At 47.3% G+C, this 25,872-nt stretch overlaps 1 protein-coding gene across 1 annotated transcript; it reads left to right on the forward strand.

Moving 5' to 3' along the window:
* NT5DC2 (5'-nucleotidase domain containing 2) lies at window positions 1-25,871 on the forward strand. The gene is made up of 14 exons (XM_063411926.1): window positions 1-372; window positions 7,375-7,559; window positions 8,264-8,338; window positions 10,135-10,190; window positions 11,882-11,975; window positions 15,570-15,698; window positions 18,748-18,808; window positions 19,054-19,156; window positions 19,640-19,741; window positions 20,985-21,066; window positions 24,157-24,243; window positions 24,657-24,797; window positions 25,029-25,093; window positions 25,508-25,871. Exons 1-14 carry the CDS (start codon window positions 132-134, stop codon window positions 25,767-25,769), a joined length of 1,683 nt encoding a protein of 560 aa, XP_063267996.1. The 5' UTR covers window positions 1-131; the 3' UTR covers window positions 25,770-25,871.
* The last annotated feature ends 1 nt before the right edge of the window (window position 25,872 follows it).

Raw genomic sequence — 25,872 nt, forward strand, 5'->3', positions numbered from 1 at the left:
GCGGGGCGCAGCCCGGGCCGGCCCCTCGCACCGGGGATTGGCCGCCCGCCGGTGCCGCCGCGGGCCGGGCAGCGCAGCGGAGCAGCCTCGGTCGAGCGCGGTGCCCCGAGGCTGCGGCGTCCGTCGGGGCCATGGCGGCGCTGGGCTCGGCGGCGCTGCGGAGCGGCGGCGCGGCCCCCCGGCTCCTGGCCGTGGCGCTGTCCTGCCAGAGCTGCCGGCACAAAGCCACCGGCGACGGTGGGCACGGGCAGCCCCGGGAGCAGCACCCCGCGGCCCCCGGCAGAGTCGGCGGCCAGCCCGTCCCGGCCGAGGGCGCCGACACCAAGACCTACCTGTGGGCCAGGTACCACGAGATGAAGAAGCTGGTCTACGGTAAGGGGCTGCCACGTCCTGCCCGGGCCGGCCCTTCCATTCTTTCTCCTCTCCTTTCTCCTCTTTGTATCCCGGTGCCTTTCCCCGCCCCGCAGCCCTGGGGCTGCCGGCTTAGGAGCCTTTCTCCCCGGCGATGCCATCCACACCTTCCATCGCCCGCGGCTCTCTGGGTTTTATTTCACTGAAATCTGGTCTTGGTCTTCCTCTCCCCATCCTGGGCTTCCTTCTGTGCAGATTCCCCGCCTGCACTCAGCGTTGCAGGACGTGCCGGGTATATGGGGTTTTCCATAATTCGCCTCCTTCCATCGTGGGCAAATGTTCTAAATGAAGGGCTTGTTGCCTTTTTCTTCGGTTTGTCCTGGCTGGCATACGGAATCGCGGTTGGACTAGGACAAATAGATGGGGATGCTCAATGAAGGGGTGACCAGTCCAAGTCGCCCCTGGCACAAGGGTGAGCCTGGAGAGCACTGATGCTGCAGGTCCTGGGATGGCTCCTGCTCCTGAGCTCGGCTTGTGTTCCACATGTGGCACACCTTCTGCTCACGAGTGCGTTTTTGCTTCTCTGACCAAGAAGTTACCTGGCTCTGTCGGATACTTTGAAACCTTGCCAAGCGAGGAGAGAACTCAGACTGCTCACCAAATCTGTCTGCGTGTAAAACAGGATTGTGGTCTTTGTGGCAGCAGCAGACCTCCACTGTATGAAACTCTCCTAAAAATAGCTTTAATGCCATGAGGGCAGGAAACCTTTTCCTGTTGGTTTCTTGATTCTTGGAATACTGAAGGTAAGCACTGTAGAGAGCTAGGAAGTGTGAGTTTGTGCCTGCCCTTACAGAACTCTCCCTTGGCTTTTGTTCACCTAAGGGCTTGGATAAGGACAGCAGTCAGCCGTAGGCATCTGGAAGAACTTCCTCCGTGTTCTGAGGTTGGCAAGGTCTGTCTTTCTTTCCTCCCCCATCTTCCAGTCCACTGGATGTGGCATAAAATCTCGAATCCTTCATGATGTGCAAATGTAAGGGAATTGGCTTCTGATCCATGAGGTGCTCAGCCTGCTGCATTCCAGGATGAGAGCTTTGGTAATACCTTAAAGACTGAGTTGTGCTTTTAGCCCCACTGCTTGAAAGAAATCCCAATTTGCAATGCTTGTATTGCTGTTTGGACCTTGCTATTCTCCAAGGCATTATTTTCTTTTCCATAATGGGATTGAAGCCATCAATGCAGATGTGTGTTAATGGGCTGTGTCACGGTCTCTTGGCAAAATGCTTGGTTTGCTACGTGAGATCGTGAGAGTTTGTGTTCATGCAGCTCTGTTGTGATGCAAGAGGCACAGTTATTAATTGAGGTGGAGCAGTAATCACCAGGAATAAATGCAAAATGAAGTTGATGAAGTAGCCCAAGTGTTACAGAGCAGACCCTTCACAAACCTTCAGGTAGCCATCAGGTATACTGAATAAGGCCCTCATTTGTTTAAAGAGTGGCTCCCCGAACTAAAATTTCAAGACTGTGCTGTTATTCAAATCTTGCCAGGAAGAGACAGAGTTTGTCCAGGTTGGTTTTAATTGTTGCTTTGATGACTAAACAGTTGTGCAGAACGTGTCATCAGTCTGTTCCTTCATGCTTGGTTTCTGACTCTGGTGTGAAGGTGAATGTGCCTGGCCTCTCAGTACTGCCAGCGCTGAGTTTGGGCAGACTCCTGCGGTGCCTCCTTCTCCTTCCCCCTCTGGAACGCCACCTCAGTGCAGTCCCTTGTCCCGTGTTGTCAATTATTGCCACTGGTTTGGAGAGAGGTCTCTGCCAGGAGAGTTCATTGTGTGTTTTCAGACCAGCCCTTGCTTAGGACCATGGAGCACTGTTGCATTTTGCACGATAAATGCTGAGTTGGACAGGGGAGGATGTGCAGGATTAGTTTCTGTGCAGTAAAACTCAGTGGTGGTGCAGGTTTGGGGCCAGAGAGAGGCACAAGAAGTTCATATAAACACCTCTGTGCTGTGCCAGGCTGCAATGGGGTGACACAAATGACAGCACAACAGTGCTACTCAAAGAGTGCCTCTGAGGTAAAACTTCTCTGTGTTGACTCAAGAGAAACCATTCTCTTCTTTATCCCTCCTGCCTATTGCAACACTGACTCTTATGACCAAATTTCATTACCTGTAAAAATTTAAGGCTAGAAATTTGAGGCACTTGCTGTACTTGGGGTGGTTTTTTTCCTCCTCTGGCAAAAGGAAAAGTACATTCACCTTAGTCAGAGGGATGGAGTTGAGCAAGACTTGCTGTTTTCTGATCTGATAAATGTCAAGGAAGGCTGATAAGCCCTCTCAGTAAGCTTTGAAGTCTTGCACTCTAGGAAACATCCAGCCCTGAAACAAGGGGCCTGCCAAGCCAGTGATGCTTTGGCTATAAGCGTTTGTTTCTTCCTAGGTGTTGCAAATCTGTTAACAGTGGCTGTGCTAACTCAGCTCTTCTTGGAACTTTTACAATATCTGCAAATTTCTTGACTCTGCATGACAAGCTTGAGCATGGTTAAATGTGAGAACAGCCAGAACTGGAAGAGTGACCAGATATGTAAACTTCCCAATTCTGCTTTCTTGGATATAACGCATTTTTTCTTGTGAAGAACTCTTGTAGCATTTCTTTAGTGCCTTTGTATATTTTAAAAATGTCATCTTGGAATTAAATTATACTTTTAAATATTGCTTTTAATTAATGTAGATTTCATTGGCAGGAAATCCCAAAATATTTAGACATAATGGCATAAATCCAAGGTCTTTTGACATGGTTCCTCTGAAATTAAATGGTCTTTAGATAGTATTTTTCCCTTCCTACCCTATTGGTAGAAGGATCTGCTTTGGCTGGTGGGAGTGCTTTGCAGGAAGTGGCGCAAAACAACACTTCAAGAGGAGAAAGGGGTACTTGGAAGGGAGGAAAACTTTGTCTTTAGAAAGCAACTTAGTGTGAACAAGAGAAACTTTTTGATTCATGAGGAACACAGAGGATGGTGGCCATCTGCTTCTCTGTACCCTTCTTTTCCCTGCTTGTCTTACAAAGAAACCAGTACAGATGTCTGCTGTGTTGGACTTCTGGGAGTACAAAGGGTGTGAGAGATAGGGATAAGTTGCCTTGTCTGTGTGTAATTCTTCACTGACAAGCTGGAGCTGAGGCTCAGATAACAGGAGCGTTTCCCGTAGGATGCTGTTGGCACCCCGGGAGCTCAGAAAAGCAGGAGACCGAGCTTGGCACCTCCTGCCCAGAGCGTTTTTCACATCAGAAGGGGCCAGATGGTGTCTCCAGTGGCTGCTTTTGTTTCCACCTCTGCTGTCCTGTTGGGGATTGAGGGTTATTGCTTTCTAACAGTGTAGCTTATTGCCTGGGAAGAGACGCCTGTACTCTCATGGAGACACTGGGATTTAAGCAGCTGTCCAGGTTCTCACAGTGGGAAAATGAAGATGTTGTGTGTTTACTTTGTGTTTACACCCAGGTGTAAGAGACGCACGAGATCAAACAGGCTTTCTTGTGGTCTGCCTTTGCTGCTGAATTTCATCATGTGCCATGGACATGCAGGCACTTCCCTAAAAACTATCAGAGTTGCAAACAGGAGCAAATTGTGTGAACAGGCAGATTCCTGGGGCTGCATCCAGTGCAAGAGCAGCTTTTTCCACACTGTCCTCCGATGTGCTCACACTGCTTCTCCCTTAGATCAGACTTCCTGGGTGAAGTGCTGAGTAGGCAGTGACTAACCTAATATTGTCTGCCTTTCTAGTTAGGACCCACACAGAAAGAGTACTTGGGATTATTATTCCTTTTTAATAACCAGAAGTGGTTTTTGTTTTGTTTCATGTGGTTATTTTCTTTAATTTATCATATCTGTCCAGCAATCTGTTATGGTGTCTTGGTAGAGGAAAAGCAAAAGCTATCAGTCTTGAAAAATGGCATCTTCAGGAGCTTCTGGTGGGTGTCTGTTTGTTTTGATTTGACAAATGCCAGGAAATCTGAGACAAAGCTCCCTGGTGGATTACGTGCGTGCAGAGCAGCAGCGCCCAAGCCTGCAGCCCAGGACTTGATTAAGGATTGGTAACCACCCAGGAGGTTATCTTTGAAAAGCAGACAAGCAAAACACCACAAAAAAGCAAAGCAAACCCCCAAACAAACTCAATTAAAACAAGCTTCTTGAAGCCTGGCTTGGTAACCCTGAGGCATGTCTGACTTCTTGTATTGAAATTGATTTTGTTTGTGCTCCCAGCTTACGTCTTTTCCCTGCTATAGCTGGAACCTGCTTGGAGACTGAGTTTAAGGAGATAGAGACCTACAGCTCTGTTGAGGAGGATGCTGCAAAAGGACATTTACACTGAGACAAATGTGCATCATGAATCTCTGATTCTGAGACTGAACCTCAGAGATTTCCTCCTTCCCAGAAGAGCAGTGACTTTGAAATTACTGTAAATTCAAGATGTGGGATGATGGGGTGGACAGAGCAAGCTGCGAGTTGTGAGTGATGTGAAATAGGAAACAGCAAGGAGATGTGTGGTGCTTGGGAAGTGAACGTAGAGAACACTTTGTGTGTGAGGCAGTGGGTGTAAATCATTTTGGCTGGCATGTGCATCCTTTTTCAGCCCTTAGGAGGTAAGAGAGAACATGCTGTGTGAGTGACAAAACATGGGTGGGGAAAATGACCTGGGGGGTCAGAGGCTGTCAGAGGACAGCAGAGAGGCTCTGCACCTTTGGGGCTGGCAGGGAGGAGCATTGCTTCACTCAGTGGGTCCAAATGTACTTCATAAATTTTGCTGTGGCACAGTCACTGTTTATGCTTCTCATCACTGATAGTACTTGCTTGGTGAAGCTCAGACTTCCCTCTCCTTGTTACAAAATTCTACTGCTCCCTTAGTTTTTCCTGATTTTTGCAAAAGTTGTGGCTGGCATGTGTGGTTGAATCTAGAAGATTCTCTTGTCTTGTGTGAAAAGAGAGGTGGGATTCAGGCAATGGTATTTTGTGATGCTCTCAGGCTATCAAAATGTGTTGTCCTGAATCTGTTAGCAAAAGGGGAATGCTGGAAGAGCTTGACCTCTCTGTAAGGACACTGTAGCAGCAAGTTGGGTGCATTTGTCATAAAAAAAAAAAAAAAGCTTTAATAGAAGAGGAAAGTTCTGCACATTTCCCCTGAGATGTGATTATGGTTGTGTCATCATTTTCCTTGTGAGGAAGAAAAATAACACCCAGCAAATCCCAGCGTGAGCTTAGACAAAAGTCTTTCCACAAGTTGACTGGAGGTGAGGACAGGAAGTGGAACTCTGTTTATTTGTGGTGCAAAGAGCATTTATGATTAAAGGATGAAAGTTGTGATCATCTGAATCCTATTTACATTTCCCATCTTTTAAAATCTCAGTGGAAAGTATTTGGATTGCATCCTCTCTCCTAAGCCTCTTTCAGGAACTTTGCCACCAGCAGAGCACTGACAGAGAGCTTTTGTTCCTGGTGTGTAGCCAGTAAGTCAGCCCTCCTGCCTTAATGTGCTGCTTTATTTTCTAGTGATTCCTCTCCACATGATCGGGTGAGTTATATCTGAAGGCCAAATGGAAGTCAGTTGGGAGAGAAGGATGGGTATGTTTTGTTATATAGTGATTTTGTTTCCTGGAGAAAAAAAACATTTTGAAATATTTGAATCTATTTCTTTGGTTACTTCTCTAAATTAGGGCTCACAAAAGAACTTCAGACTTTTGCCTAAATTCTGTTATAATCTCAGACAAAGTCTTTATTGAGAAGGGCTGGTATCTCTTTCTAATAATGTATTTTTTGTCCTAGACACAGATGGAACTTGCTTTTATAGCAAGGAAGCACTAAAGAACCAGGACAGGGGTGCTTGCTAAAAGCCAAAAGTTAAGGTAGGAAAAGAAAAACTCCGACCCACTGATGCTGAGTAGGATCTGGAAAGTGTCTGCTCTTCTTCTATCATTCAAAGAGAAAATTACCCTTCTTTGAGGAGGGAGGAAATGTCTCCTTCCCCTTTGTGCCCCAGTGTGGTTGTGACCAGGCAACCTACTAGAAGGAATTATTTTTATTGCTGTTTCTTGCAAGGGACAGTTCTCATGGAGCAGGAGCCTGTGAGAAGATCTGGTCTTGCCCCTCCCACTGCAATGGAGCAAAAGCCCTCTCTGGACTGGCTCTGGGAAGGGGTCTATACATGGGCAGTTTAGCTGCTTGCTCACTTAACCCATTTTCTCTAGGTCTGGGGAGCAAATTGTTATTCCCAAGCATCTTGAGCAGTAACCCTGCTTTGCAGTGACAAACCACAAGCAAGGACTGAGCTGTCCACAGCTGTTTATCAGAGGAAAGCAGATAACTTGTTGCTATCAGCATTGCACGCTCCAGGAACGTAACTTAGTGCGAGGTATTTTTTACATGTAGGTGTTTGTACAAAACTTTGGTTTTTCCTGCCCATTAATACAAAAATTTAAAAAGTGTTAACGGTACTTGCAGGATTTCTCTAGTCTGGTTGCTTCAGTGAAAAACAAAATGCCAAAAGGCAAACCTCAAAATTTCTGATTTGGAGTAATCCAGACTTTTCCAAGAGTCCAGTTAGCCTGTTTGCTTGTGCGAGCTCTAAGTGAGGGATGTGTGTTTATCTGGTGATTTATCACAGCTGCCTTTCACATTGAAGCCTGCAGAAACTGCAGCTGCTTGGAGACAGAAATTTGACACTTCAAAACCTCGGCTCTGCTTTGCTTCATGTAGGCCAGAGAGCAGGGGGCATTGTTTTGCAGTTTCCTGACAGCAAAGGGCAGCCTGACTGTGCAGATGGACAGAGAGCATTATCTCCAGGTGCAGCCAGAGGTTTCACAGTGTGTTTTCTCGTGGGGAGATGGAGTGAGCTAACAGCAGCAGCCTTCGACAGCAGCTCTGTGCTCTCTGCTGCTGCTGTGTGGCATTTCCAGCTGCTGCCAGGTCCAAAGAAAAAGTCCAAGCTTCAGTAATGCTCTCAGTTTCTCTAACCTCTCCCCTTTCCCTTCTCTCAGATCTCCTTCCACCGGGAGTCTGCAACCTCCTCAACCCTGCCGCCATCTATGCTAACAATGAGATCAGCCTGGGAGATGTGGAGATCTATGGCTTTGACTACGATTACACATTAGCACAGTATTCCAATTTACTACACTCCATGATCTTCAACACTGCCAGAGACATCCTCATAGAACAATTCAAGGTAATGAGGTGCTAAGAATTTCCACTCAGTTAAGCTTGCTGCTGTCATGGCAATGCCCCAGACATGCCTGTGCAGGTATTGTGCACACATGTCAATTACTTGATTATTGAGATAAATTAAATATTTCACAATCTTTGATTGCAGAATTAATTTCCTTTGAGATAATTTGACATGTTTTATAAATGTGGAGTGGGAGCCTTAGTGCAAAAGCCCTGGTCAGCTGTACTCAGCTATGGAAATCATGCCTACAGATTGCTGCTTGGAGGTGCACATGGAGGCTGAACATAAACCTGGGCCCAAATGAGGCTGTGCAGGACTTGGAACGTGCTGGTGGATGGGATGATGCCCTAGAGCACGTCCCAGAACAGACACCCTGTTTGCAATGAGGGACTGCTTATGCATTTTTTCTCATCGTGTCTTTCTGTTTAGAGGGGCTCTGCAGTGCCAGCCTTTGCCAAATATATGCATTGAGTGGAGCTTAAGAGAAGTGTCCTCACTGCATCAGTGAATCTGATGCTTTTCACTACTGTGTCTTACTCAAGAAAAACTAGTTTGGAGTATCCCAGTCCTTTGTCTTATTCCATTCATCCACTTTCTTTGCTGAGGGAGCAAAATTAGGCAGGACTAAACGAGCTCAAGAGGTGAAATGATTTATTGATTATCTGGTGCTTATGCTCCAATGATGTCACCGTTTGTCTTCCCAGTATCCGGAAAGGCTTGCGAAGTACGACTACATTCCAGGCTTTGCCATACGTGGGCTTCACTACGATGTACAGAAGGTAAGCTGTACAAAGGTCACTCTCCTGGGCTCTGTCTTCCACTGTTCTGTTTTTAGGGGAGGCACTTTGTCATTGCTTGCAGTAACATCTGTCACCACATGACCAGTGAGTCGGTGTGGCTGTGCTTTTCACTGCTCGGGTTCTTCCCTAAGGAAAGAGGTCTGTTGTGCCAGCCTGGCCTCCAGCAGAACTGGACATTCTAGCAAAGGCCTCTGGTAAACAGCCTTGCCAATTTAAGTCAATTAATTCCACAGGCTAATTAATAGAAAACTGAGCTTGTTTATGTGATCATTTCTGTCTTTCAGGAAATTTAAACAACAAAACTCAATCCTGCATCTACAAGTACTTGCCAGGAGCAGAGGCATAATGTCTTACTCTAATAATAGAAATGACTTGTCAGGAGAATGCTTTAGGAAGCCTTCCCCACCCCCACTCCGAATAATAGGACTGCCTGGAATAAGATCCAAGCTACTTGAGATGCATACTTCTTAGGAACACAGGCAAGGGGAGTGCAGGCATTAACTTTAACCCTTTTCAGTGCTTTGGTTCCATTCCCTGCAAGCCTGGTGCCCAGTGATGTCATGCTGGCTGCTGCAGCCAGGCAGTCAGCTGGGAGCACAGCAGAGAAAGTTCCTTCACTGAAGTCGCTGTCTCATGTGTTGAACTTGAGCAAATTCAGGGAAGCAGGCAGTGCAGGCTGGAATGTGTGTGCTGTTCTCCAGCAGGAGGGAAAAAAGAAAATGAAGGAAAAACAGAGATTTTCTGTGTTTTGTCCCAACTGTGGAGACAGCATCCAGCAGACCACTCACACCTCTGACCTCACCAAGCAATAAGGAGATCTGTGGGAAACTGAAGGTTCTTTCTCTGTTTAAATCTTTGGCTGCTGTATCTGAGAAACACGGGTGAGTGGCCTGGCCAAGCCAAGCAGCCTTTGAGTGAGTAGAAAGTAGAGAACTCTCTTTTCTCAGGGTCAGAGTTTGCAAAACACCCAGAAATCTGGGTTGTGCCTGTGTAAGTAAAACTTTCAGGTTATTTGCCTGCACTCCTTATAGATTACTGGGAGGTCTGCCCACAGTGTAACAAGATGCACTGATATGCTATCCTTAATAAAGAAGCTTGATGCCATGTTCCTTGTGCAAGCTGTGGAATGATGTGGGTTTTAGTCTGGGGCTGCTTTCCATGCCCAAGGACTTGTGTTGCAGCTTGAGAATGATGAATGGAGAAGGATGACTCATGATTAGGGGAGTCTGATAGTAAAAATGCAAAGATGGCTCTGTTACCAGCCTGGTGTGCTTCTGAACATCTTTCCTTTAATGTCTACTGGGGAGGGAAGAGCTCTTGTGTGAGGAAGATAACGGGGCAGCTGTGCTCTGAACTAAAAGTTGCCCACTTAGTTCTGCTTAGGATGAATGTGGGGGGAAATAGATCTGTGCACACAAAGCTCCTTTGGAATGTGTGTTTTCTTGAAGGGAGATAAGAATACACACTCTTGAGTCACAGAAATATTGTTGTCACTGTTTTTCAACTGCATCCCTGTCTACAAACTGGGATGTAAGAGACTGGCTCATAGAAAGATGGTCTTTTGCCAGAGAGGCCAATAAAAAGTCACAGTATGAATAAGAGTGTCTAAAAGTAGCTGGAGAATAAGTGCTGTCTAAAGTGCATAGATGTGGGATGCTATACTTAACTTTATTTTCTGAATGTCATTTGTGTGGAACTTTATAATTTAATAAGGTTTCAATGTAAATTTTAACAATAACCTAATTCTAACAGTAAATATCTATCCCTTGTCACAGAGTCTTCTGATGAAGATCGATGCTTTCCATTATGTCCAGCTGGGGACTGCATATAGGTCTGTCAGTTCTGAAAATCATTTTCTAAATGCTTATATATGCAAAAGTGGATTTCTACATCTGAGTGTATGTTCATGGCATATGTTCTGCTTCCTTCCTTAGCAGAGCACAGTCTTGTCTGGCTGATCCTGTTTGCTCTTGCTTCAAATGCTTACCTGGCATATAATTGCAGGGAGTTCTTTTTTTTCTCAAGCGTTTCAAGCCAGGTGTGGGTGGGAAGACCTGGAGCTTTTTGTAATGGTTAATAGCACATCTGGTCACGTACACTGCGTGGTGTTTCAGCTGCAGCATGGCTGGGTAACACCTGAGAGCAAACAGAGCCCATAGGAAAGGGCTCCTCTGTATGTGGCTCACACTTGAGCCTGGCTTTTCCAGGCTGCAGTGTATCCCAGCAGTGGCCTGCTGTGCCTTGGAGAGGGATCTGGGTGTGCAAATCACATCTTAAGGCAACACATACATGCCAATAAGTAATAATGCATGAGAATCTGGGCTCACTTTATGTCCTAGATTGTCCTGTTTTCCCTTTAGTTCTCCAAAAAGAGCTGGGTATGCTTTGGAATAAGCAGCTGAAACAGTGCAGAGCAAATTTTTCTCCTAAGACTCCAGTAAGACTGGAGACTGAGAAAACACCTTGCCCCAAAGAGGAGTGGGGTTGGTGTGTAAGAAGTAGTAATTTATAAATATCAATAGCAAATCTCCTGTAAATCCTATGTTGTATTTCCTGAGCATAGAGGCCAACGTGATTTTTTTCCTTGCTCTCTGCCCTTTTGCTGTTAAGCTTCAGTTACAGTAAACACTCTAAGAATATTAAGAAGGGAGTTTCATAACCAGAGAGAATTGGCTTATTTCAGTGCCAGCTTGGGGGGTGATGGAACCAGGGGGTTTGTACTGCCCCATATTTTACTTCACAGCTTCATAAAGAGATTTTTAGTGAAAACACATTTTCATTTTTTTCCCTAGTGTCCTTTTGTAACTATCTTTTTTGGAGTATCCTTCTAAACTGTCCTTTGCTGTTCAGCACAACTGAGGCAACATTTAACTTCTCAGATGCTGTATCATAACTGAGTAGCAAAGGAGAAGGGGAAAGTTGCAAACTCCTTGAGCAAACACTCATCAAAATTGTGCAAGAGGCAAAACCTGCAGCAGTCAGATAACCTGATGTTATGAGCTGCACAGATATCCAAACTCCTGTTTTTCATGTTTTGGGAAAAACAGCCTTCTCTGCTGAATCATCTTAGTCAAGATCTTGTTTAGGAAAACTGAATAAGAAGGAAATCCCATTTTCAGCAAGCTCTTTTCCTACACCTTTTTATTAAAGGTGATGTATCTCATGGAAGCAACATCTCCAAACCAAGTTAATTACCCAGTTCTGCCCAAGTCAGGTTGCAGGGCTGATTTGGGGGGGCAGTCCTGTCAGCAAATTGACAGCAGACAGAGAAGCCTGTGGCTGGACTCTGCTGGAATGTGGATAAAGCCCCTCAATTAACTTGTAGGAGCAAACGAGGTATCTGAAGAATGCCTTGAGAAAGATTTTATGTGAATATTTAGAGCTGTCTCTCCTGTCTCTTTCGAGCAGGAGGAATTTTGGAGTTTTAGGAAAGAGCCTGTTTGCCCTGTCCTGTTTTTCTCTACTGTTTGGAGCGTTGTGCAGATTGGTGATTATTGACCAACTCTGTTGTTTTGTGTCTAGAGGGCTCAAACCGGTGCCTGATGAAGAGGTGATCGAACTCTACGGAGGTACACAGCACATCCCCCTGTACCAGATGAGTGACTTCTATGGCAAGGTACTGTAAGCCCTCGGCAGCTGGGGTGCAGCAGCAGCTCTTGAACAGCTTGGAAAACAGAGGGAATTGTATGCACATGTAAATGACTGCAGCCTCCCCTGGAAAGGCTCGGTCCCCAGTGAGCTGCAGTGTATGTTTTTGTTCTAGTGGGAATATGCCCCAGAGGTTATTTAGCAGTTTAGCATCTGAAAGACATCTGCAAAGCATTTCTAAATACCAGGGCTATTGGCCTAGAGCTGAATGGCTTTGAAGACTGATAGGGAGATGATCCCTGCTTGTTCCTTGGCCAAATCTAGCTCCTGGGGCAGCCTGCAGTGCTCTGTTTGCAGTGAGCTGTTCGGGAGGGGGTCTCTGTGTGGAGCAGCAGTAGGGTGCTTGCACTGCCTTGCTCTCTTTGATTTTGGTAGGGTTTTTTTTCCCTTCATGTTAAGGATCTCCCTCCACACTCCTTTAGAACTGCTTAGGGGGTATTATTTATAGGGTTGTAGTCTATGAGGGTAGGGAGTAGTAAAATACTGACGTTCTGTCTGTAGGAGTTGTAAAAATCCTTTGGTTGCCTGAACTAGAGGAAGTTAGGAGAGATTTTTCTTCCTTAAGTGTCTCCTGTGGCGCAGTGGCCAAGCAGGACCGTTCACATCCCTTCTCCCAGAACTGCTTTGTGTCTTGCCTTAGTTCCTGTGCCTTAGGGGAAGCTGGAAGGAGAAGGGCACACTTCCTCTGGTTATACCCCTGAGAGCCTGCTCTGTGAAGTTTCCAGCAGGGTCACTTCTTGATTTTTCTCTTTCTCTCTTGGGAACAATTAATCTGAGTGGTTGCTTTCTGGATAAGTATATACTCTGTTTATAGCTCAGTGATGTTTCCAGCTTTGAAGCAGGACATTTTTGTTTAGAATTTGATCTCTGTCAGTAAACTGCCCTCAATTGGCCTTCTCCATGCAACTCTCCTCACTCCTGCCAAACTTGAGATGATTTCATCTTTCTTATTAAATAATCGTAAACATGAAACCTGCTTCAAGGTGTGACTTTCTGTAGGACCAGGTGTTTATGCTGAGGTCCCTTTCTGTGCTTTGTGTGTGCCAGGTCCTTTCTTCTTTCCTGTAGCTGGTACAGAAAAATTTGGCCACAGAAGTAGAGATATCAGCTTAGTCTTTGTGAAGAGGTGAATCTCCTCTCTCAGTAATGTAATGGACTCCATGAACGAATAGCTGGATCTCAAAGAGAACAAAAGCATTTACAGCTAATGGCATTTGCATTCAGGAATATCTGCTCAACCTGTGCCACTGAGTGGGGCATATTTTCCCACATTAATGAGAAAGATGAAAGAAGGGTTAAGATGACTGCTGGTGTGAACAGCTGCAGTGAGGTTGTGAGGAGGGAGTCTTTAGCAGGGGCTTTTGATTTGTTTGCTCAGTCTGCCATGCTGATGTTGCTGGATGAGCAACAGGGAGGTCGCTAACAGGCAACAAGAGAAGTGGGACTGATATGGCTGAAGTGTGTAAATACTCTCCCTTAAGGGTTTTCCTGGGTCTGTGTTAGCAGGAGTGTGTGGACAGCTGCCAGCATCCCAACACCTGCAGTAGGTGTATACAGACCTTTCCAGGGTTTGACACTGCAGCAGGTGTGGCTTTACATGTGATGGCCTGCAATGAAGGTGGAGATCTCATGGGTGTTGTAGAAAAAGCACATGCAACATTCTGACAGCACAGTCCAATTCCTGTCATGACTCCTGTCACTGTGTCTGCCTAAGGAAGTCAAGGCCACTAAAGGGAATTGGGAGAGATTGGGCTTGCCCTGTAGAAAAATGACACAAGGCACAAAAATAAATCAGAGCTGACAAGGTAAATCTTGGCTGTTAACACTGAATGTTTACCTGTCTCCTCTGTACTTCAGGTATTGAGAGGTAGGACAGGTCCTTGTTCTGCTGCGTTCTGCTAAATTCCATACTTAGATATTTCAGTAGGAACTGCCTGTCTTTGTCCCTCTTACTTCTTTCCCAGAATCTCTGAACAGGAAAAAAAAGATGAAGGCTGTTTACAGAAACTTTTGGTTTTGCTACGGGAGAAATATTCCCTTAGCAACCAGACATCAAAATGGACAGAAGTGTTGGAAGGATTCAGTGAGTATCCTGAGCAGCACCACGGTGTGTGGTTTATGGCCCTTTGTGTTGTCTTCTGCTGTAGGTGGAATTGTCCTGTGCTGGGTGGATGGAAATTATATAACCCTCAGCACACCAACATAGCTTTTGATTGCAGCATTTTTTGATAATACACCTCAAGCAAAATGCTGTTTATTGTTCCTCTGCCCTTTTGACCCCAGTTTGTATTGCCCCAGGTGTTGCCTTTAGACAGGGCTGGTCTCAGCCCTTACCCAGCCAGACTAAACGGGAGATGTTCTCTTGTTACACACCCTGGCATGACAGGGACACACGTTTGCCTTAGGCAGCAGGGGCCCCGTCAGCTTTCACCATCTGCACCTTCTCTGGTTTCCTGGGTGCTGCTCTCATGTCTGTCCTTCACACAGCTCTAATAAACACTTTCTGAAGGGGCCAGTATTATCCTACAGCATTGCAACTTCACAGCTGTCAGTCCTGGATTGCTCCAAGCTCGTGCACAGACAGGATGGAACTGGATTGCCAGGGCACTGCTGGTGGCCAGGTTCATGGGGAGGTCTGTGTGCTTCCCAGATTGCTTTCCATGTGCAGGACCTCAGTAACTGTCCCCATTCTAGTCTGGAACTTTATTGATAGAAAATGAAAAAATTGATCGCAGCTTCATCTTGCAAGGGAGACTCACTGCAGTCCTCTGCACAGGTGGTACCTACAGAATAAACAAAGTTTATTTTACTGGAGAGCCTCTCTGGGGCCAAAGTTGGCCCTTGGCCTGCTGATAGGTTTGTGATTGATAGGCAATAACGACACCAAATCTGTGTGAGAGCTGCAACTCTGCCTAATGCAAGGGGAGTTATTCCTTGGTCAGGATGTAATTGACCATTTCCACTTGACTTCTGCTGGGCTGGAGTTCTTTTTCCTCTGGGTTTTCTGTAGTGACAGACAGGCATTGACAAATGGCTCCCTGGAGCTCTTACACTGCCTTGTGAAACCTCACTGGAATGGTTTGAGCAGCTTTGGTGTGTCCAGTGTCACAGCCTGGTTGAGATGAGCAGTGTGGCACCTTCAGCAAGGCTGCTGCTGTAGCAGAGGACTGTTATGCTGTCAGAGCAAGGCTGTCTGCTGCTGCTGGAGCATTGTCTGTTGGCACCTGTATTAATGCCAACAGTCCAGGTGGGAAGCAGGAGTTGAAATAAAAATACTTGCGACTGACTCCTTGCTTCCTTCATCTTTACCCTGTGGTATTAGTGATGGTGAGTTAATTTAATGATTTATGTGAAGGAGACACCTCTCTCTCCAAGGTTGGTGTTTTGGTTGAGAAGAGAGGGCTACTTGCGGAGTGGCTGGGACTTCCCACACTGTTGTTTTTCTTTTTGTTAGCCTGGAATATCCTTCAGATGATGCTGGGTGATATGAGTTTGTTTGTTGGCTTTTCTATTTTTTCCCAGTATTTTTGGTTTAATCTCCCTTTTGTTTTTTGCTTTCCAGGGTCCATCACTTAAGCAGTTTATGGACATTTTTTCTCTTCCTGAAATGACACTGCTCTCTTCAGTCATTGATTATTTCATCAATCATGGCATTGAATTTGACCAGGTGCATCTCTACAAGGACATATCTGTAAGTGAAATGTCAACTGCCCCACAGCTCTCAGCACATCAGAGCTGTGAGCTCTGCAGCACCCAACCCAAGGGGCTGGCAGCAGCCAGCCTGATGTGACAGCTCTGCTGTCCCTTAGATCAAAGCATTACCAGGGAATATTCAAAGCTGTGTTTTCAGAACGTGTCTGGGTTCTGTCTGTACTACAGAGCTGCTGTTTCTGGTGTACCTCGTGTAGGAGTGCCTAGGCTGCTTAGGCTGAAGGTCCTTCCATGGGAAATATGTCACAAAGCTTGTGTAAATGTTTTCTGCTTCTGCAAACCGTTAAATTGCCTTAGTATCTCATTTTCAAAGAGTCTTGGTCTAGCCATGTGCCAAACAGTTTACTTTATACAGTGATTGTTGTAAAACATCTGCCCTTTCTTGCTCTGAGAATCCTGTACCCCTTTCAGCTGCAGAGTGCTTTGATCCAGTGGGTGACTGTGGCCTTCATGTGTCATTTACTCCGAGGTGCTAAGTGGCACTTGAAAGGGCTGTGTGGGATTATCAGCATTGTTGGGGCTGTTTAACTTCTTAGTTAATGCTGTAGACAAGATGTGAGTGCTCGAGATTGCTGCTCAGGGTGACTTATGCTGACAGACAACACGTTTTCCTTCTTGCACTCCTTTTTCCAGGGAGAAGGGTTTTTGATTGGTACCTTGTGGGAGTCTTAGACTCACCCACTGGCTGTTCAGTTCTGGGAGGGAGATGGGGCTCCCTGGGGAAATGGAGCTCCGTGCCTGTGCTGCTGCTTTGTGATAAGGATCCACCTGTCAGCTCTGTGTCCTGACCTTCTGTTGCTGCTTGATAGGAACGTGCCAGCCCCTTTCCCACAAGACCTTAATGAATTTCAAAGGTGTTGGATTTTTCTTCTCTTGGGGTGGGGAAAATGGGAAGAGGGGGTACAGCTGACTCCTGAGGCCTTTTGTGCAGAGTATCTTTGAACCTTCTTTTGAGGTCAAATGGATTTATTCCTAATTGAACTCTTGAGAGCAGGGAGATGGTTGCCACAGCTGATACATATCCAATGCAGGGCAACTGATGTGGTGCAGCCCTCAGACTCCTGAGTGCTAATCCTGGCTTTGTCCTTTTGGTGGATAATGTGCTCATCCCTGAGGAACAACTGAAGCAGGCAAAGAAGAGAGCTATGATGGAAGATCTGTGGCAGTGAAATTAGGGACCATCATGTGCCCTCACCAGAAGAGTTCTTGCTTTTTTCCTGTACAATGAGGATAAACAAACATTTTTGCAAAACTTAACCCTTTGCAGTACCCAAGTTCAAGTGCAAAGAAATGCTTTGTGAACAGGAGCACAGAGATGCCTCTGTGCCTGCAGAGGGGTGTCCCAGAGGACTTGCACAGCCCAGCTGTTAGGACAGCACTGGCTTAACCTGACACCCTGCTGGAGCTCTTGGTGGTACTGCTGATGCAGCCTGTGTGTTTAGGAGCAGGTTAAGTGCTACAGGCACTGCACTGAATCAAAAGGGCAGACCTTGGGCTATGGTAAAGGCTGAAGCTGTCATGTAATTAAAGTAGTTCTGTCACACCAGTTTGGTCACTTCATATTTGAGAGCAAGAATGTACAGTTTACCCTGCTTCCCCTTGGAGGTGTTTTTTGAGTCCTGTTCAACACCTACTAGCACTCCAAGAGTTTACCTGCAGAAACATTATCGTTTTCCTTTTTTTTTTTTTTTTTCCCTTCTTTTATTTTTTGGAGGGCAGGAGTTCCAGGAAGGAGCACACTGAAACTTTTCTTCTTTGCAAAGGTAGTTTTGATGCAAGTCCAAAGTTCTGCTTGCTTTTAGTGACAGTGCTGGTTAAGAGAAAGTTGTTTTCTTGTTAGAGCTCCTGCTCTCTGTTCAGATTCCTTCCAATAAGGCAATGAGATGTGATCTCTGCCTTTTTGCCCTTCAAATCCGCATGGTGGAAAGAAGCTTCTAAAACTCCATTTTGAAGTGATAATGCCTCCACCTTCATCAACCCCTTTTAAGTTGTAAATTGTGATTCTCTCCAACTCTGAAGGAAATTTTTTGAGGGGTCATGAGGTTTCTCCAGCACTGCCATGAGACCAGTTGACTGTGTGGCAAGTGTCACTGTAGTGATGTCAGTGGTGAATGTGGGACTCAGTCTGAAAGGGCAGCTCCTGAAGGGGCACACACAGTGTAACAGGAATTTAAGGGTCCTGGAGAAAGGCAGCATTTGTTTACGTGGGTAAATTTTCAGAGATGAAAATGGTGCTGTTCAAACAAGCATTTGCATGTGTTTACACTGCAAACTGTGTTACTGCTCTGGAAATGGTTTTGTGGGTCTGGCATATCTTGCTGGATGGAGACTTGGGCAGAATCTCAGTTGGGTGTGTCCAAAAATGTGCTGAATCTTGGCTTCTGGCCTGGAAAATAGAGGATATTTGGATGCCCTTGACAACATCTGTTTTAACTTGCTTCCCTCCCAGCTGTGTTTTGTGCCACCCTCCTAGTGGGAGCTTCTGCTCTGTCTGTGCACAGTGGTCACCCAGGGCTAGGAGCTGTGCCCTCCTTGGCTTGTGGGGAGCACCTTGTGATCACGGATGCTCTCCTCTGCTGCTGATCACCCTGGCCACACTCCTGTCCTTTGGGTCACACTTGGCAGAGCCCTCACAGGCACAGGGAGGAAGAAAAGCCAGCTGGTGTCTGAGACAGTAAATGGTTTTGGAGTGGGACAGTCTTTACTGCCTCAGAACCAGTGGGGGTAACAAGTGCTCATTTCCAAGAGCAGGAAGGAACTTGTGCTTTCACAGATAAGTTTTGAGGTTTCACCCCTTACACTGCATCAGCTGAGCCAGTCACCCTCTTCTTCTTTTGGCATCGTGGTGAGCCTTGGTGGGCAGGCTCTGCTGCTTTGCAATGATTTTTGTTAATTTTTTGTTAATTCGGCAAGGAGGGGATGTGTCATTACTGCCCTTGTCCTCAGTGGTGGCAGTAGGTTTGCATGCTGGGAAACAGGAATGCCGTGTTGTAAAACTGAACCATTTTCTCCCCTGCTTTTTTTTTTAGGATGCAATTAGAGATGTTCATGTGAAAGGAGTGATGTACAAATGGATAGAAAAAGATATGGGTGAGTTAAATAGAGCTCTGGTGCCAAATTCACTTGTCACTTCCTCAGTCTTTCTCTTCAGATAGGACTGAAGAGGAACACCAGTTTGTCACCATGGTGGCTCACTGCCTGCCTGAGGTGGATCTAACTCAGACCTTTTGCATCTTTAGTGGTATAGGGGCTAGGTTTGGCTTGGTTTATAGAAACGTGGTCATGACTTATGCCAAAGTGTTCTGATGGATGCTGTGTGTTTCACTCTGATACAGAACGGTATATTCTGCATGGGGATGAAATCTATGCTGTGCTAAACCGCCTGGTGAACCACAAGAAGAAGCTGTTCCTCATCACAAACAGTCCCTTTAGCTTTGTGTGAGTACCTTTATTGCTCATCAATGGTCACCATGGCACAGCAAGAGCTGTGCAGAGCTCTCCCTCCTCTGAGCACCTGGAATTTGTATGGGACAGGGTTTTGTGGCAGTGGTCATGGAGCTCTCTGGGAACTGTTTGTGGTGAGTGTTGTACCCACAGCATTGACCTCACTTTTTGAAGAAGTTACAAGGCTGTGGCTGGCCACAACATTACAGAGCTGGCACTTTCTATTGCCTCTAGCAGTGTCTGCTGTATCACAGACTTCCCTTGGCTTCCAGTGGTGCAGAAGAAAATGTGTGACAGCTTGAAATAAAGCACAACATCAATACTTCATACAATGAGACTGCCTTGGGAGGTTCACAAATCTCTGTTTTCTCTGTTACTGAAATAAGAGTGAATTTAGGGCACACTGTTGTAAAGATGCAATGTGGGGTGAAAAGAAGAGTACTGGATCTGTTCATTTTTCCATTCCTTTGCCCTCAGGGACAAAGGAATGAAGCACATGGTTGGCAAGAACTGGCGGGATTTATTCGACATGGTCATCGTGCAAGCGGACAAGCCCAACTTCTTCACTGACCGGCGCAAGTACGTGTGCGAGGCAGCCTGCCCGGGGCTGCAGCCCTCCCCGCAGGAACTGCTCCTCTGGCCTGCCACAAGGCAGGGTTAGCTAAGCACAGTCCAGCTCCAGGAGGTTTTCAGCCTGCCAATGTTCTCTCAGATACTCTCTGAGGAGGCAAGAATTGGCCAGTCTGGGAATAAGTGGATAGAATGTGTAGAGCCAAGCAGAAAACGTGTTTCTAAAACTGGCATGAGAGAGGGCCATTTCTTGTCTTGAGAGTGGGACAAAATCTTTCCTTTTCCTCTTCCCCACAGCAAGTATCTGTGTGGTTTGTTTTTTGAGGTTTTCTGGGTTTCTTGTTTGTACTGGATCCATGCTGTTTGGGAACTGGCAGCTCTGGAAGCCAATGTACGTGGCAGCTGGGTTTTGTGGTCAGTTAGGAGCTGCCAATAGACAGGCTGCTGTCCTTACTTTGCTCTTGGGCTTCTTTGCTTTGGGAACTTGTGTCTGCTCAGATGGGGGATTGGTCTATTCTCTTCTTTGTGTGGATTTTCCTCCTCCACTACCCAGCCCGTTGGTATGTGCTGGAGTAAACCAATGGAATGGAATGGCTTTATAAGCTGTGCTGGCCTGGTAAAGGTTTTTTTCATGGGCTGCAGGTGAAGTGCTTTACAAGTACAGCCTGGAACTGTGATGATCTGGCCCTCTTGGAAATAAAACCTGTGGCTGCCTGGTGCCTAAGATCCACTCATGGAGTGGAGAATGTCATGGCAAGCCCTCAGGAAAAACAGGAGACAGCTCAGTTCACCTGGTGAGCTCAGCATGGGGACTGCTTCCATTTTCTCTGCAGACTTGCTTTATCCTATTAGGGCATTCCATGGTCTCTGTTGGGCTGGGGCATAACCAAGTTGGAAGAGCACACAAAGTGTTTCATGGCAAAGCCTTCGTAGCCTTGGCATTTCAGAGGGAGTCATTATGGTTATTTTACTCCTCTCTGTATGTGAAAACAAGAATTGTTAGGGTTAGAATTGTTTGGCATGAAGTGGTTACAGTCAATGGAAGCATTTTGAAAAGATATTTCCCTTTCATGCTTTCTCTTCCCCTGAGAAAATAGTGCTAAAGGCCCAGCAGGTCACTTTAAACTCATGTAGAGCTTTTATTTAAAGTTGTTACATAGGTAAACAAGTTTTGTGATTCAAATGTTCTGGTTGCTGGGTAACAATCACCAAAAATCAAAAGAAGTTGACATCTCCCACTATTTTTTCCCAGACCTTTTCGAAAACTGGATGATAAAGGTTCACTGCAGTGGGACAAAATAAATCAGCTGGAGAAGGGAAAGATCTACAAAGAGGTAAAGTGAATGGTTGCATAAGGGATGTCAAGCAGGAGTCTGAAATGGTGGGGACTTATAAAACACCTGCAGTTTTGGAAATCACTGGAAAAACAGGACAATCTGCTTGGTCAGGGTGAGGGGAGGTGATGAGTTCTGCTGTAGGACACTTGTTCATGTTTGGTGTCTGAAAAGTAAAACACAGAAGTCCTTGAAAAGAGCACCTGTGTGGGTAGAGGGCGTTTGTAAGAAGAAGCACTCAGGGCTCTGTGCTGGCTGTGGGCAGTGGGAGATGCCCTCTGTCCCCAGGAGCTCTCACTGGCCTAGTAGGACACTGTCCCCCAGGATGCTTTCAGGTAGGACACTGTCCCCCAGGATGCTTTCAGCATGGGCTTGGCACTGGGGATGGAGGGACAGGGACAAGCAGGAAAAGGCAGAGCAGGGCCAGGTAACTTAAGGTGTGGGGTCCTTGCTTTTCTGCCCAAGGGAACCTGTGCTGAGTTACCTCTGCCAGGTTGGGTTTTCCTTGCTGCTGCCTTGTTTGTGTGAGATGGGGTGGTAGGGAAACATCCCCTGGATGTGTGGGAGGGGCCAGTGAATGTCCCCTGCCCCTGTGTACAATGAAACCTTCACCCTAGGAGGTCAGCTCTGATTGTTCAGCATGGCCAACTGAGCACTTTTCCCTCAGCTCTTCTGATTGTCCTGGTCCTGAAACTTGTCCTGGAGGGTCTCCCAAGAGTGGGGTAGTTGAGGCTAAAAAGGCACAGCTCTCTGAAACCTGCTGTGCATGCAAAGATCTTCCACACCTCACTCCAAATTGTTCTCCATAAGGCTGGAAAAGGTGGACTTGTGTAGAATAAAGAAATAAGGAATAAAGAAACACGGGTGATCAAATAGGCTGCAAAGCATCAAAGAGGGCACAAAACCTGGCTCCTGACTCCCCTTCTGGAAGGAGCAGCCTGTCTGAAGATGAGCTGCAGCTCTGGTGAGCTTGCTGCCCTGGTTGTGGTCCTTGCAGCTGGTCTGTCCCCTGAGACAAGTTGCCTCTGGCTTTAGGACGGTTTGTTCTTGATTATTTGAGCTGTCCAATCCCACGGGAAGAAACTGTTAGTGAGACTGAGGTCAAGAAGCTGGGACCTGACCCGTGGTAGCAGAGTAGGTCATGTCCTTGAGTAGTGCTGTTGGGAAACCTCTGCCTGGTTGGTCTGCCAAATGCTGGGCTGGTGTCCCATCCTCTGCCAAGAGCCAGAGCTGGGAACATGCTGGTAGAGCTCATTCCCAGTGGGTTAGCAGCTGCCTCAGGAGAAAGGCTCACCTCACCCATGGAGTTTATTGCTGCATTAAATCCTGCTCTTGACCCACCTACATCTTGTGGCCACAGGTTGCACACCCAAGTGAATAGTGCACTGAAGAAGGGAAAAGATGAGGGAGGAAGGTGGGCTGGGTGGGGTTTTGGGCCTCTCTCCAATTCTTTCCCACAATTATATTTATCTGATTGCATTAAGGTTGTTGCCTAACTGTGATTCTTAGGATGTGAGGAAGTGTGTGTCCTGGTTGTAACCCACCCTGTCTCCAGGATTTTTAGTTTCTTGGAGTGCCACAATATGCTTCTTTCTGGCAAGTGTTAGTGCCCATGGACCTGTGCTGGTGGTGTTGCCAGGGGCTCCTGAGATGTTCCTATCCTCTGAAGCAGGGCTGGATGGCAGGTTTTTGCTGTGGGTATCCCATGAATGAGACCTCAGGGATTGGTGTTTTTCCCTAGGGACTGGGAAGTGGAAGTGATGCCCTCTAGTCCCTCTGTTCCAACAGATGTGGTGTTTTCTGTATGTGCCAAGTCTGTACTCATGTCCCTCTCCAGATCTGTGATCTTGGGGGAAAGGAGGGCAGGACCTGGAGGTCTCAGAACAGGTCTGTGGCTCCGTGGAGCTCCAGCCACGAGTTTCCTGACTGTCAGGCCCATTGCTGTTTGAGGTGACTGGAGCACAGCAAGAGGACTCTCCTCCTTCCAAGGCTGTCGTCCTTTTCCTTCTCTGCCAGTGGCTTCCTGAGCAGCCCTCATGTGAGCAGCAGCAGTGTTGTGTCCAAGAAGTGCAGAGGCTGCTGGGTCCTGTTCCTGTGCTGCTAGGGGAAATGTGCTCAGCTCCAGGGATGCTGCAGGAACAGAAGGGCCAGCACCCTGGTCCTGGGCAGCCTTAGCTGTGCATACAGCAAACTGCCAGTGGCTGCTGGGGGCTGCCTTGTGTTTGGGGGCTTTCTGGCCATGCTGGTGCTGGTAGTTGGGAGTGCTGGCTCCCTCCTGCCACTGGAGAGTGGCCAGAGGGATTGCTGCTGAGTGGCTCTTAGGTTTGCACTGACTGCTTGTGCTGGTCTGCTGGCATTGATGGGGGCATTTCATTTCCTAGTGGTGGTTTGTTTTTGTTTTTTTTTTTTTCATGACTCATGTGGAAAGCTTGTGTGGAGATGGAAGGGTAGTCCCTGAAGTGCCTTCTGTGCATGTATGTTTGGAAAGCCTTGAAAGCTGCTTGGTGCTGTGCTGTAGCTGGTGCTTTGGGGTTTGTTTTACTCAGTTGTGACTCTGTGCAGGCTGCCTGGCTCTTTGGCTTGGTTAAACAATCCCTGTGGACATATGGGTGTTGTTAATCTTTGGGGCTGGGATGGTGGTCAAGGATGTAGAACAGCTCCTGACTCCAAAAGCCTTGCCTGGCAGTGCTCACCTTCCCTCTTGTGCACCCTGTGAGGTGAAATCATTATCATCTGAGAGCAACAACTAAACCCAGGACATCTGGGGTTCTTTCTGCTGATCCTCAGGTTCTTCCAATTTAGGTGTCTCTTGGCCTCTAAACTGCCTCCTTTTGTTGCCTTTTAAGACCATGTTATCTTCTTGACTTGCTGTGCCCTAGACCATAGAATTTCCCTTGAATTCCCTGTTTGCAAAAACTCTTTGGAAGAGTTTTTGCCTTTGTTTCTATCCTTAAAAAAGCTCAGGGATGCACAGGAGATTGCACATGGGAATAAAGTGAAGTGAGGTGGGGAAGGGCAGAAAGTGCTCACACCTGCATGTGGAAAGATGGCCTGTCCCCACGTTTCACTCTGAGTTCCTGTCACTTGCAGGGCAACCTCTTTGATTTCCTGAGGCTGACGGGCTGGCGTGGATCCAAAGTGCTCTACTTTGGTGACCATCTGTACAGCGACCTGGCGGTGAGTGAAATGTCTCTGCTCCCCAGGGACGTGGGAGCGATCCCACACGGCTGCTGGGGCTGGAGATGAGGCAGGACCTGCTCTGAGTGCTCAGGGCTGTGCTGGGTGTCCCCCCACAGGACACACAGGCTTCCCCACTGCTGTCAGGCAGATGGAAGCACTGGAGAAAAGGCTCCTGAAGTACTTTCTGTGGGTAAAGTGTGATTTTGAGAGCAGCTTGTATTGATCCCACCTTTTTAGGTGCTTCATGCAACTGATCCTAGTGACCAGGAGCTGGTTGTTACTGGCACAGGCTATGGATAGCTGTCTCCTGAGAATGCAAAATGGGAACAAACAGTCTTCTAGGAACCAGGACTGTTTGGCTTTCAATCTTTATGTTGAACTCTTGGTTGTTTTTTCATCCTGGCCTCCAGGACCTCATGCTACGTCATGGCTGGAGGACTGGAGCCATCGTTCCTGAGCTGGAGACGGAGATCCGGATCATAAACACGGAGCAGTACATGCACTCCCTGACCTGGCAGCAGGCTCTGACTGGGCTGCTGGAGAGAATGCAGGTAAACAGCTCCTGGCTGAGCAGGACAGGTTCTATGCTGCCTTCTGAGTCTGAATTTTGGGTTTACCATGGGGATGAGGGAATGTACCATCTTGCCTGGTTCTCAAAAATCTCTCATCCTCCTCCTGGTGCAGTGGGCTCTGGGTTTGTGAGCTACAGTGGAAACTGCAGGGAGCTGAGCTGTGGCCTGCAGGACTGATGGATGTGATGCTTTCTACTGCTGTCTTTGCAGATGTATCAGGATGCAGAGTCAAAGCAAGTATTGCTGGAGTGGATGAAGGAACGGCAGGAGATCAGGTGAGCATTTCCCCCCCTCACTTGTGAGGTCTCTTAGGGGCTCCCAGGCCCTGTTTTGTAACCTGCTTTGGGGATAATGCTGCTGCAGCTGCTGTACTCTGGCTCTGCCTGGTGTCACTTGCCTCTGGGGGCCATGCAGCAGTACAGTCCTGCAGCCTGGGGGGTTGGACTGGTTTGGAGGCAGGCTGGGAAAGGGGAATGCTGGGAGGGGTTGCTGGGCTGTCACATAACAGGTGGAGTAAGAGTGTATTGAATATTCATCAGTCTCACTGCACAGGGACTGCTCTGCATCACAGCCTCGGGAGGCAGTACTTGGGGTGATCCCTAACGCTCAGGGAGTGGCCGAGGGCTAAAGGAGTGGGAAGAATCTGTGACCTCAGTTTTAGCTACCGAACACCATCTCTTTCTTCTCAGGTCTCTGACGAAGAACCTGTTCAACCCCCAGTTCGGAAGCATCTTCCGCACATTCCACAACCCCACGTACTTCTCCCGCCGGCTGGTGCGTTTCTCCGACATCTACATGGCTTCCATCAGCTGCCTGCTCAACTACGACGTGAATTTCACCTTCTACCCCCGGCGCACCCCTCTGCAGCACGAGGCTCCGCTCTGGATGGACCAGCTGTGCACGGGCTGCATGAAAACGCCCTTCCTGGAGGAGATGGTGCACATCCGCTGACGGGCAGGTACTGCGGGAGCAGCGGCACCGCCGGGCTGGGGCGGGGCCGGGCCGCCCGGCCGGCAGCACCTCTGTCTACCACTAAAGGGCGTTTGACACTTGC

The sequence above is a fragment of the Prinia subflava genome, chromosome 14 (genome assembly GCF_021018805.1).
Source record: "Prinia subflava isolate CZ2003 ecotype Zambia chromosome 14, Cam_Psub_1.2, whole genome shotgun sequence".
Classification (NCBI taxonomy): Eukaryota; Metazoa; Chordata; class Aves; order Passeriformes; family Cisticolidae; genus Prinia; species Prinia subflava.

Excerpts from the sequence above, each read along its gene's own strand:
- NT5DC2 (XM_063411926.1), top strand. The coding sequence starts at position 132 with ATGGCGGCGCTGGGCTCGGCGGCGCTGCGGAGCGGCGGCGCGGCCCCC. Across the intron at positions 24,798-25,028 it reads GGCTGCTGGAGAGAATGCAG|ATGTATCAGGATGCAGAGTC; the intron begins GTAAACAGCTCC and ends CTGTCTTTGCAG. Across the intron at positions 25,094-25,507 it reads AAGGAACGGCAGGAGATCAG|GTCTCTGACGAAGAACCTGT; the intron begins GTGAGCATTTCC and ends CTTTCTTCTCAG.